The sequence below is a fragment of the Drosophila erecta genome, unplaced genomic scaffold (assembly GCF_003286155.1).
Source record: "Drosophila erecta strain 14021-0224.00,06,07 unplaced genomic scaffold, DereRS2 tig00000000-arrow-pilon, whole genome shotgun sequence".
NCBI classification, from domain to species: domain Eukaryota; kingdom Metazoa; phylum Arthropoda; class Insecta; order Diptera; family Drosophilidae; genus Drosophila; species Drosophila erecta.
The window spans coordinates 19653638-19665820 of record NW_020825194.1 but is presented as its reverse complement, the minus strand read 5'-3'; the positions used below and the strand labels follow the sequence as shown (position 1 = coordinate 19665820).

Genomic DNA, 12183 nt, shown 5'->3' with positions numbered 1-12183 from the left:
ACAGACACGGCACTTTCTCAGGTGCTTAAGCTTATATGTATGAATGCCAGATACGATAAACAGCCGTTTAGGGGTACCATGGCTAATTGTGGCTTCCACATTTTGACATTTAACTGGGGTCTCTCAATTAGTGCTCCTGTAATTGATACCCCAATGCATAAACACCGGCCCTTCTTAACCCTTTTAAAACGGGCTAAAGGGTGGCGGCCAAGTTGATCAACCTTTTCGTGAGAATCCTAGGGTAGCTTTTAAGCAGAAGCATGCGCCACGCGGCAAAGATCTAAGCTAAAATCTTGAAAGCTATTTCTAGTTCTATTATTATATACTCGGCCCGATGACATATTTATGGCACATCTAAGATGTTCTACAAACAGTTGGGCATTAAACTCTACAATGTGTCAGTACCGTCAATTACTTCTGCGCCAGACAAGGAGCAATGACATTTTGTGTACATAATTAAACAAAGCAATTCCCGATCATAAATTGCACCAACAATGGATGCGTCCCAGAAGGATGTAGCCAAAATCAAAACAAAAAAAGAGAAATACAAAAATGGGGAATGGGAAATGGAAACGCTGGGTAAACAAATTGCGAAGGGGCAAGGGGCGGTGGCCATGTTGGCAATGAGAACAGCCGACACACATCTTAGGGATTCAGATACAGATTCAGAAAAATAAACCGAAACAGATACAGATACAGATACAGATACTCGTACATGGCTGCCCCTGACGACTTTCCACAAAATGTCTCGCTTGGAAGCTGTCAGCACGATATTTCATTTTTCAGCCCCTCCACGCTCCGTCCGCTCTTTGTTCTAATTATGGCCCGGGATGGGATGAGTTCGCTGTGTATGTATCTCGTATCTTGTATCTTGTATCTTGAATCCCTTGTATCTGTTGTATTTCTCGCTCGGATGATTCTGTCGGCTGTTCTGTTGCCCAATTTCTGGCTGGTTATTCTTTCTGTTTCTTTTTTCGTAAGAATCCCCCAGAACACGTTTCCACGATCAAACGCAAACAGGAATGAGAAAAACTTGTTTGGAAAAGTCACTAATGCCGCTAAGTCACCTCATTGCCATCGCCATCGCCGCCGCCAGAGCCTCGATCCAATCCAAGCTTAGTTTTTCAGTTTACTCGGAATCGGAATCGGGCCGTGTATATCTGTGATTCGTCTCCGGTTGCTGGCTGGCTGACTGACTGGCTTACAGGGAAAACGGTGCGGGTCCAGCGAGAAAAGGGTTCCGAGAATAAAGAGATTCGGAGCCATTAAAGGTGCCGAGAGCTGGCCGAGACGTATCATAATTAGCTGGGAGAAAGATCATTAACGATCGCGGTGCGGGACCCCTGTGTCTAATTGGATAACATGAATTTAATTTTATTTCATTTAATTCGGACGCAGCATCTCCGGCCGGAGAACCCGAAAACCCAACGCGAAACACAGCGCACAAACAACCGAAATTTTATGGCGACTGGCCAATGAACTTGATTCTTTCTTCGGATATATTGCATGTGAATTTGTCCAAGACGATTATATATTTTTTGTGGTAGGTTTATTGTTGTCCGAATTTAAATTTTAGCCCGTCTCTGGGACCGGGCACACACATAATGAAGCCATAAGCCGCCATTTCGGCCATAAACCCATTTGAATATTAATTTTGTTAATTAACTTATTCAAATTGGGGAATCGTTAAAAATGGAAGAAATTCTTTTTATAGCTATAGCTCTATTTCTTCCAACAAGAACGAGTGGAGGGCGAAGCCAATGAAAGGCTTTATTGTTGGTGACAATAATACAAATTATGCACCATAAGTGTGACACCCACCGAACCGATCTTCCCACGATAATGTGGGTTGGGAACTGGATCATTGTGCTTTTTTAATATTTTAATAACTGGTCTTCAGTTTGTATTGTCATGAAGAAAGGCCATATCGCTCTATTAATAACTAATTATGTTGAGATCTTCTAATCAAAATGGAATGCTGCTCAGGGGTAAAGGCACTAAATGCTCGCAAGGCCTAGTTCCAACTGCAGTTATTTTTGAGGAAATCATGTCGGAGAAAAGTGCATGAATCCCATATACTCTGGAGCGCTTTCCCATTTTCCATTTCCCTTTTTCTGCGTCCAGGAACTGCAGTCAAATGGTTTTACGGGAGAACTGAGTGCGATCAAAGCGAAAGCGAAACTCTTGAGGGACACATGGAGCCAGTTCCTCCGCAGTTCCTCCGGATTGGTGTGGAGTGGGGTGCAGTGTGTGGAGTGGAGTGGAGTGCAGTTGGGCATGAAAGTACAGGCAGTGGAAGGGCAGGAGTTGACTTTGACCCTGACACCGCCTTTGGGAGATCCGAGTGTGTATCTGTGAGTGTTGCACAATGCAAATGCGAAACGAGAAACAAATTTTACGACGTGTTTGACGGCTGTCTGTCGCTGCTGTCTGCGTGTCTCCTTGTCTTACTGACTCCGACTCCGAATCCGACTTTGACTCTCGTTCCCATTCCCAATCCCATTACCATTCCCATTCCCTTTCCCTTTTCTCATCCGGGCCCGGCGCTCACTTCCGCACCGGCTTGAGGACCAGTCCCTGCGGGAAATCGCGGCATCCTTCATCCTGCATCCTACGTCCTGTTGCCACTGCCCTCGTCCCTGGTTGGCTGCCAGTTTAGCCTCGCATTATTACCTGCGCGGTGTCAAATGCAAACAAGATGTTTGCGCCGGCCATAAAGACGGCATCCTCGCCATCCTCGCCATCCTCGGCATCCTCGGGCTCTTCTTACTGCTTTTTTTCCTACAGGCCAGGGAAAATGGCCAGCTATGATGAGTGGCGCCTGGTTGCAGCAGGCCTTTATTGATGGCCATTGCCGTGGTTTACTTACCAAGTTTTCTGCATCTTTTTGCAGTACGCAGCACTGGCAGTGAGCAGACCGGTGGAGTAGATCCATCCCCATTCAGCAGCGGTGCAGACCCACCAAGCACCACCCTAGCATCAATTCTCAGCGGTGGCGTCCGGCCAAAACCACCTCGTTGCGCCGACAGCGGCGAGCATCTCTCCCTCCAGCGTCAGTTCCCATCCTACAGGTAAGCTAAAGCTGTAATAACTACTGTTTAAGCCAAATAGGTATTTAGAGATATAAGATAACATGCTATTGTGTCCAGACATTATACCTTTAAAAGAATTCTGCGGAGTAGTCCAATAGGGAAAAAATCTGAGGTTTAATCATACCTAATTGCAACCAAAAACATATAATACATAAATTATTATTATAGTTTATTATTTTAAACAGAAAAGTTAGCTCTTAAACTTTATTAAGTAAGCAAATCTATTAACTAAATAACTAAATGCGTGATGTTTCAAATTCAAAATGTCCGTTGCAACCGATTTCACATAAGAAATAATATTATTCGCCTCCATTCGCGTTGACTTCTGACATTTTCTTAACTCTGGCACAAATGTATTATTGTAATTGCTAAGTATGGATTTTTATGCGATTGTACACATACATTTTGCTGTCAAACGGGTTGAGAGTGGTTCTCAACGCGTCCTTTTTACGATTTGTTAACATTTCCTTGGCCCGACTGCGTGCCTTTGCTTTTCTTCCAATGGCAATAGCCATAAAATTCCCATAATTGTCCAGTGCAGCGTAAAATTTGGCAACTGCCTTTCGAAGTGAGACAGGGAGGGGAGTCTGTAGAAAGGCCAAGAGGGAGAAATGAGGTTGGGATAGGGGTGAAAGGCGACCCGGGGTTTCCTTACAATGGGACTATCATAATTTGCTGACTGAACTGGCGCACGCATGTATTTGTCTAGCTAATTAGCATTAATTAGTCACTGTTCTCGATGACGCGCATAATTGGCTGGGATACTTGGTCTTCATGCAGTGAGTTTTCCCGGAGGTGGCTGCTGTTGTGGTAATCGATAAAAAGCGCCAACAACAAGCCAACTAACTACACACAATGTGGTGCCATCTACCACGCCTCCCCGCCCCCATTCCACCGAAATCTCGGACATAGATGGCGCTGTGGTGCGCGCGTGTTAAGTATTCAAATCAGCCCCCAAAAACGGGCAGTAAGAGCGGGCGGTGAGTCAGAGAGGGTTTTTTGCTCGCCAAAGAGCGGAGGCCTTCACACGTACACTGTGCGTGTGTGTTTCGCCCTCTATGACCCCCTGTGACTTGGAGCACCTGCTGAGCTCAGCGAATTCCAGAGCCAGTCCCAGTCCCAGTCCCAGTCGGAGTGCGATACCATCTCGGCCTGGTCGAAGGAGCTAGTTGAAACAGTGCTATGTGCCCCCAGCAACATTTAGAACTCTCTTCGGCTCCCCCACTCACACACACACTCTCACAGACAGTCTGGGAGCCACACAGACGCTGTATACAGTGTACGTGTGCATAACGCGCCACAAGAGAGCCGCAGCAACTGCAGCAACTGGCAGCAACCACCACCACCACCAGCAAAAGCAGGAGCAGAGCATCGAGTATGAACATACGCGCATGTGCGCGCTCTCTTGCGAGTCACACGTACGGGGAGGAGGCGCACATACGCACACACACACACAGTGGAGCGGGCTGGCGCCGCTGCGTTCAGTGTTCGTGATTGTGCTTGCTGCGGGGCTGGCCTCTTGACTCTTAAGGCGAGACAGAGAAAGAGCGAGAGAACGCCACCGCTTCTGCTTCTGCTTTTGCCGTTGCTTTTGGTTCTGGTCTTGGTCTCGTGTTGCCGTTGCCGTTGTCGTTGTCGTTGTCGGTGTGCCTGTGCCGTGCCAGCGATGTGGATATGTTGTCGCCGTGCGCTGCTGCCTGTCAGTGTAGATTTGTGCTTCGCTCTGTTCGGTTGGAAGGCGCGCGGGCGTCCAGCAGCAACAGCAACAACAGTTACTACAACAAATACAACAACAGCCGAGGCAGCAAAGACAAGCGGCCCTGCAACTTCGTCGAGGACTGGGACTTGGGCGATTTCGTACTCACATTCACATTCGGCTGGAAGTGTTCCGTTCGAGCGGTTCGAAAAATACCGAGTTGAAAAATTTTCGAAAAGTCGAACTTCAGGAAACGCCGTTGGAGTCGTACGGAAATTAAAATCGAAAAGCCAAAATCGCAATCAAAACATCGAGTCGCCGGCGATGTGAGGAGAAACAATAACATTTTTGTTAACTGTTGCAAACATTGCCTTTAATTGTTTGTTTTGGTCGTAAAATCAAATTTTATGACCACCAACATAAAAAGCGAACACCAGCAGCAGCAGCAGCAACAACAACTGCAGGCCACACAAATAATAAACTATTTATGATAATTATAAAACGCCAACCAAAAAAGAAAAGTGAAAAGAAAACTTTAACTGACAACGGGAAAATAGGAAAGGTTTTGGAAAATTGGAAAGACCGAATGAAAACTGAAACCTGAAAAAGCCAATTTGAAAATACTGCGTGAGTTGCCGACGACCGCAAACACCCTGTGAAATCCAAGCTGATTCGATCCCCTGTGCAACAGCAACAACAAAGTGACTCTCTTTGCCCGCTCTTTAGGCAGTGTGCGTGTGTGAGTAAGTCGGCGTGTGCGTGTGACCGCTGACGGACGTCTGTGTGCGTGTGCGGTACGCAAGTAAAAGCAAAGGAACTCGAATAAAAGTGCTCTGGATATTGGAAAAAATAAAGAATTATTAAGACGCAAAATAAAATAAGATTTAAACAATTAAAGAGGCGTCACTCGGAGGAGTGAGGCAAAAAGACAGAGAAAGGTCGGTGGGTCGAGGCGATCGACCCCACTGCACCGCCTTTACCCTCGCCGCCGCAGTTCGAGTGCAACGCGTCCAAGATAACCGTAAATATTCCACCCCTCCCCCAAACCCCAACCATCCCGCTGGCGTGCGCTCTCTACGACCCCCACGATGTCTCGGCAGTCGGGTCGCACGCCGCTGCCGGGGCGTGGTGGGGGCATCACACACACACCCACACCCACGTACCCACCGCCCCGCACCCGCATCCGCATCCCCAGGCGCAACATCCCCTGCCCGTCATGCAGCAGCACCACCTGCAGCAGCAGCAACAGCAGCAGCAACAACAGCAGCAGCAACAGCAGCATCATCAGCAGCAGCAGCAGGAGCAGCAGCATCTGCAGGAGCATCTGCAGCAACTGCATCTCCATGCGCACCACCACCTGCCTCAGCCTCTCCACACCACCAGCCATCACCACAGCGCGCATCCCCACCTGCAGCAGCAGCAGCAGCAGCAACAGCAGCAGCAGCAACATGCAGTCGTCGCCTCCTCGCCCTCCTCCGTGCTCCAGCAGTCAACTCCCACCACACATTCCACGCCCACGCATGCGGTCATGTACGAGGATCCTCCGCCTGTGCCACTTGTCGCCGTGCAGCAGCAACACCTCCCCGCTCCGCAGCAACAGCAGCAGCAGCTCCAACAGCAGCAGCAACAACAGCTGGCGACAACACCGGTGGCCGGCGCCCTCAGTCCCGCCCAAACACCCACTGGACCCTCCGCCCAACAACAGCAACAGCAGCAGCAGCAGCAACATCTCACATCCCCCCACCACCAGCAACTGCCGCAGCAGCAGCAAACCCCAAACAGTGTCGCCAGCGGCGCCTCCTCGAATCTCCAGCAGCAGCAGCAACAGCAGAATGCTGCAGTTGCTCCTGGCCAGACGCAGATCGTGGCGCCGACCGCGGCGAGTGTTTCTCCCTCCAGCGTTAGTTCTCAGAAGGAAGGTGAGGTCCCAGAAATATTACATTCCCTGGGGTTGGACACCATGCAGAGTCCTAATTGGAACTCTCTTGGGAATGGGAACTCTCTTTCGAAAATCGTTGGGAAAATATTTTGCAAATATGGCTTTTGAAATTTTCTACACTTTAGCTGGGAGCTAGAAATTCCTCAAAATAAAGTGGGGCATAAAATTGGGAACGGGGCCGTTCCACTGGTTTTTTTTTTCGAAATTGCAATGAGCGTTTCAGTCTTGTTGATTGCAGCACGCTTCCCAAGGCTGATAAGGGTTTTCTTGAACTCAGTCAGGAATCGTCACGCATTTAATTGATTTACTCAAAATATTTGCTGCTATTTTATCAATATCAATAAGTCTCATATTATTTCTTGAAGTTCTTAGAAACTGAGTTGATGCACAGAAATTGCTAAAAACTGTTATTTTCCTTGCGCATTTATTCAAGTAATTGGCTTAGATTGATTCATTATATATGAAATAATGATTTGAATCGTTATTGTAGCAATTTGAATACCTTAATGCTAGACACGTATCAATACACACATTTTTATATCGATGAAGTGGGAATGCTCCCACATCTGAGACACTAGCAAACGAGCTAAGGGCTATAGACACAAATACCTCGCCAAGTGATAAAATGCAAAAATGGTCAAGGAGGTCGATTTAGGCAATCATAGACAGTCGTTAAAATTTGACTTACCAGCCCTAGAGAAATTATTAACAGCAGCATATCCGCGCTTCCCGTTTGCTTCCAGACATCAATATGTCCATCCAATTAGCGCCACTGCACATACCCGCCATCCGGGCCGGTCCGGGATTCGAGACGGACACCTCGGCGGCGGTCAAGCGGCACACGGCACACTGGGCCTACAACGACGAGGGATTCAACCAGCACTACGGTTCCGGGTACTACGACCGCAAGCACATGTTCGCCTACCCCTACCCAGAAACGCAGTTTCCGGTTGGTGTAAGTATGGCTGCCGCACCGCGCCGCTCCACCCCGCACTTCGGTCCTAAGCAACTCAGTTCCAACCCGAACTCTTTTCTCCCCCGCAGCAGTACTGGGGCCCCAACTACCGCCCCGACCAGACCACCTCTGCCGCGGCGGCGGCGGCCTACATGAACGAGGCGGAGCGCCACGTGAGCGCCGCCGCCCGACAGTCCGTCGAGGGCACATCGACGTCCAGCTACGAGCCGCCCACCTACTCCTCGCCGGGCGGACTGCGGGGCTATCCCAGCGAGAACTACTCCAGCTCAGGTGAGTCCAGCACACCTAAGGGTATCGAGGTTGGGCACACGCGAAAAAATGTCGAGCGTTTTGCAGCTCTAATTTGGTAACTGAAATGTTACGTGGTAATTAAAAATATACCATATGTACTATACTTAAAAAAGGTATTATTTTTAAGAAAACCTTTTTGACTGCAATGTTCTGAAAAATTCTGTTTAAAAACCAGCATTCGAATTCTGCCTAAATATGAATCGAAATATATATTTATATAGGCGTTAATACAGTCAAAATTTCCAATGAAGAGATATTTATGTGTACATTTTTTATATACGATGCCATTAATTTTGTTCCTATGAGCCAAGCTGATTATATAAACATTCCCTGAATCTTGAGCATCTTACAATAATGAATTGAAGAGTATTTGATTTTCCCTGTGTGCACTAGACTTTGTGCCGTCGTATCGGCTGAAATACCAAACTGCGAAACCGTCAAGTTTGTCGTTCAATTAGCGTAGTGCAAAACAGCCCATAAATCGATTCTCGCTATTTGGCTAGCGTTGCGCCTTAATGTGGGTGCGAAAGTCATTGGAAGTGCATTCTGTGGGGTTGCCTGTTTATGTTCGGTCTTATCAGCAGGGTTTTCGAGCTGCCAGAACCGTATCTGTCAAGTAGTCATAATTTCCCAGGCAGTCCCCATAGTAAAGACTCGAGATTATGGCGAAATATGTCACTGAAGCGACCTCGCCAGCAAAATTTAAAATTGGAATTAAGGCGCTTTAGACACGATAAGTAAATTTCAATCTGACAGACCCAACTGTTTAATGCAAGCAAGTCTAATTCAAAGAAATCGGATTAGATTCGAAACGCTTTTAGCTGAACTATCATTTAAATAAAAATAAATCCAGCTTGTCACTTTACTTCTACATTAATTTAATTGCTTCATTTGGTCGGCCAATGAGCGGGAACGAATGTATTCATTAAATGTTATCCGCTCGAGTGTGAATATGGGCCTCGTGCCAATTCGGAGCTCCGCTCCCCGTACCGCACCAATTAAGGGGCCATAAATGCTGAATTGAATAATTTTGTATTACGCTTATTGCTAAACAATTTCCGTAATTGCTCTATAAACTTAACGATCTGATATTGCCACCGAACACAGCAACAATGGCAGCGGACCACCCGCACTTGCGGCAAATGAAGTAAACCATGTAGCTCAACCCCATTACTTGGTGATATTTTCAGGAGCCTCTGGTGGATTGTCGGTGGGAGCGGTGGGTTCTTGCACGCCCAATCCCGGACTGCACGAGTGGACCGGTCAGGTGTCCGTCCGGAAAAAGCGCAAGCCGTACTCGAAGTTCCAGACCCTGGAGCTGGAGAAGGAGTTCCTTTTCAATGCGTATGTTTCCAAGCAAAAGCGCTGGGAATTGGCCAGAAATTTGCAGCTGACCGAGCGACAGGTGAGTTCACTAATCCGCTGGTGTGGCATTTTTTGATTAAATACGTTGCTTTCAGGTCAAGATATGGTTCCAGAATCGGCGCATGAAGAACAAGAAGAACTCCCAGCGCCAGGCCAATCAGCAGAACAACAACAACAACTCGAGCAGCAACCACAACCACGCGCAGGCGAACCAGCAGCACCACAGCGGCCACCACCTGAACCTTAGCCTGAACATGGGTCACCATGCCGCCAAGATGCACCAGTGACCCTTGGACAACAGCAGCGCTGGCGCCATGGGCTTTGCCACCTACTAGCAGTTAGCCAATCCGAGTTCGGGTAACCCCAGCTCGAATCCCAACCCCATGTCCGATCCGAACCACCATCATCTAATCAAGAACGAGCTGGCCATGGACTTTCCATGCTAGTCCAGCGACGGGAAGGGCGACTCCAGCCAGGCCGAGTTCAGTCGGTTGAATGTACAAAACCCAGAGATCTCTAGCATGCGGGATAGGAATATATGACCAGATAGAGGAGCAGGATCAGGATGAGGATGAGCAACTGCCCAGAAGTGCGCAGGCGTCGCTGATGTGTGATGTGTGATGAGTGACCAGCCGACGTTGACGGAAATGCAGTTTATTATTAAGCCAGTTCTACGGATCGCAGAGATCCCAAACCCAACACGATAATGCAGCTTAGTTCGGTAGTTGAATATAGATACGAGTAAGATGAAGAATAAGCAGCAGCAATTGAAAAGATGCACTTGAAATTCGCAACTGTACGAAAATATATGTATGTACGTATTTCTCTCAACGCTCTCATTAGCCTAGGCGAGCACTATGAATTTTCCGAACTATAAATTATGAATATGAATATACTTAAACGTCAGTGAATATAACCCCGCATAAATTATGAATACACGCGTTCGAGTAGTAGATTTTACCATACCTATCCATGTAAGAGCGGCCAGAAGAAGGCGGCTGAGTTAGCCAGAGCAGCAGAGCACATTTTAGACCCAGATACATGTTCTAGCAACACAAACAAATTGTTTAACAATTTTCGGACCCCTCACTCAGAAGAAGCCCCGCCAACAAGAAGACACACTCCGCAGTCTAGGATAAATTTTGTCGTGTAATGTTCGTCGTGTCGTGTCCTTTGATACTTTCTAAGTTCCTGTATATAAACTAAGACATTGCGCTGATTTCCGGCCGAAGCAAGCACTCGATAACTAAATTACATCAGATATATATGCGTACATGCAGCGATATTCAATATTCAATTTGTATAATATGAATTCGGATTCGATTTTAGCAAATGGTAATTGTAAGTTGCAAAGTTTCAATGAGTGTGTGCATGTTTACCCCATAGTTGAAGTCGCTTTCGAATTAACTTAACTCTAAAGGCAAGAAAAACACTAAACAAAACTACTCGTAAAGCTAAAGCAACAAAAACTTAAAAGATATACACTCTACAGAAGTAAGCGAGTGTGAAAACGATGGAGGGGAGATGTCGGGGAGGAGTAATTAGCATACCGTAACAGCTACTTATATAACATACACATAGTACATATAGTAATCGTACATATGCATACATATATTTTCATGTGTATCGACGCCGCTTGATCCTGATATTAAGTCTAAGTTTAGTTGTGTTGTGTAATTATCGATTTTGTTAATGTTTTGCCCCGAGCATTATATTATATTATGCTAACCTCTACCTACACCTACGCCTACACCTACACCTACACCTACACCTATGCCTACCATTATATGTGTATAATTAGCCTATACATACTTGATGAAGAAATGATTTCACCCACTGCTTTATTCATGTTCTTGTATTATTATTATTTCGAGCCCTCGATAAGTTGTAGTCTAAAGTCGGTTATGTTTATGATTATGTTCGATTATAGTTTGTTTAGTGAATTTTAATCTAGCGTTAGCAATTCTCTTTTTTAAAAAGTTAATTATTGTGAATAAAATACAAGAAGTTGCAGAAGTGCAAAAATATACACACAATTCAAAATATCCCAACTACTTCGCGGCCTTGTCCTTGCCGCCTTCCATCCAACACCATTCTTGGTATCCTCTGGTTTATCCGCATCTGATCCGTTTTTTCATCCATTATTTCGGTAAGTACACCAAAGAGGAGGATGTTAACACATCGCAAGCGACCTCTCACCATCGAATTTATTCATAGACATCCAGATACTCGTACTCGTACTCGTACTCGTACAAAACGTAAAGCAAAATACGTACATATGTACTGCACTTACTCGTAGGCGATCAGCTCGAAGTCGCCACTTCCTCAGTCAAAAAATATAAATCTGATTCAGTGCACTTTCTGAATTGTTTCATTTCGATCTTTGTTTTCCTTCGTTGCGTTTCCTGATTTTTGTTACAGTATTTTTACACTGGTATTGTAATACAGCGCTTAAATAAATTAAAACTAGAATTAATAGTCTTGTTTCGGCATATGTCTTAAGATTAAATAAATTATTATGTAACTGTGTTTTTCTCGACTTTACTGAATGCCCCATATCTGTATCTATATCTGCGCTTCTTTGTAGCGTTATAACGGTATGGTATATAATGGTAGGTAATTTGATGGTGCATATAATGATGACTTTATACCGTTGCCATTGCATTAATTGCATTCATTGACTATCAATTTAATGACAATGCGCATTGGGAGGCTGGGATTGGTAAACTTTCGCAAGTTGGAAACGATTTGTTGCCCAGTAAATGAGCATCATATATCACTTTCAGCCAATTTAATAGACTGTTTAAATTTAAAAGTTGTTGCT

At 46.0% G+C, this 12183-nt stretch overlaps 1 protein-coding gene across 5 annotated transcripts in view; it reads left to right on the top strand.

Annotated features, from left to right (window-relative positions):
* The window catches only part of LOC6552468 (homeobox protein abdominal-B), a 46272-nt gene extending 34384 nt beyond the window's left edge, over positions 1-11888 (top strand). For 2 of the 5 annotated variants that reach the window (XM_026982546.1, XM_015154268.2), the window contains exons 3-7: positions 2894-3071; positions 7471-7682; positions 7772-7973; positions 9185-9399; positions 9455-11888. In XM_026982546.1, the coding sequence (XP_026838347.1) occupies positions 7479-7682; positions 7772-7973; positions 9185-9399; positions 9455-9646 (813 nt within the window). In that variant the 5' untranslated portion in view covers positions 2894-3071; positions 7471-7478 and the 3' untranslated portion in view covers positions 9647-11888. Of the gene's footprint in view, positions 1-2893; positions 3072-5914; positions 6708-7470; positions 7683-7771; positions 7974-9184; positions 9400-9454 lie in introns of those variants that run through there. The other 3 variants (XM_026982538.1, XM_015154269.2, XM_001979791.3) reach the window with 2 other exon arrangements.
* The last annotated feature ends 295 nt before the right edge of the window (positions 11889-12183 follow it).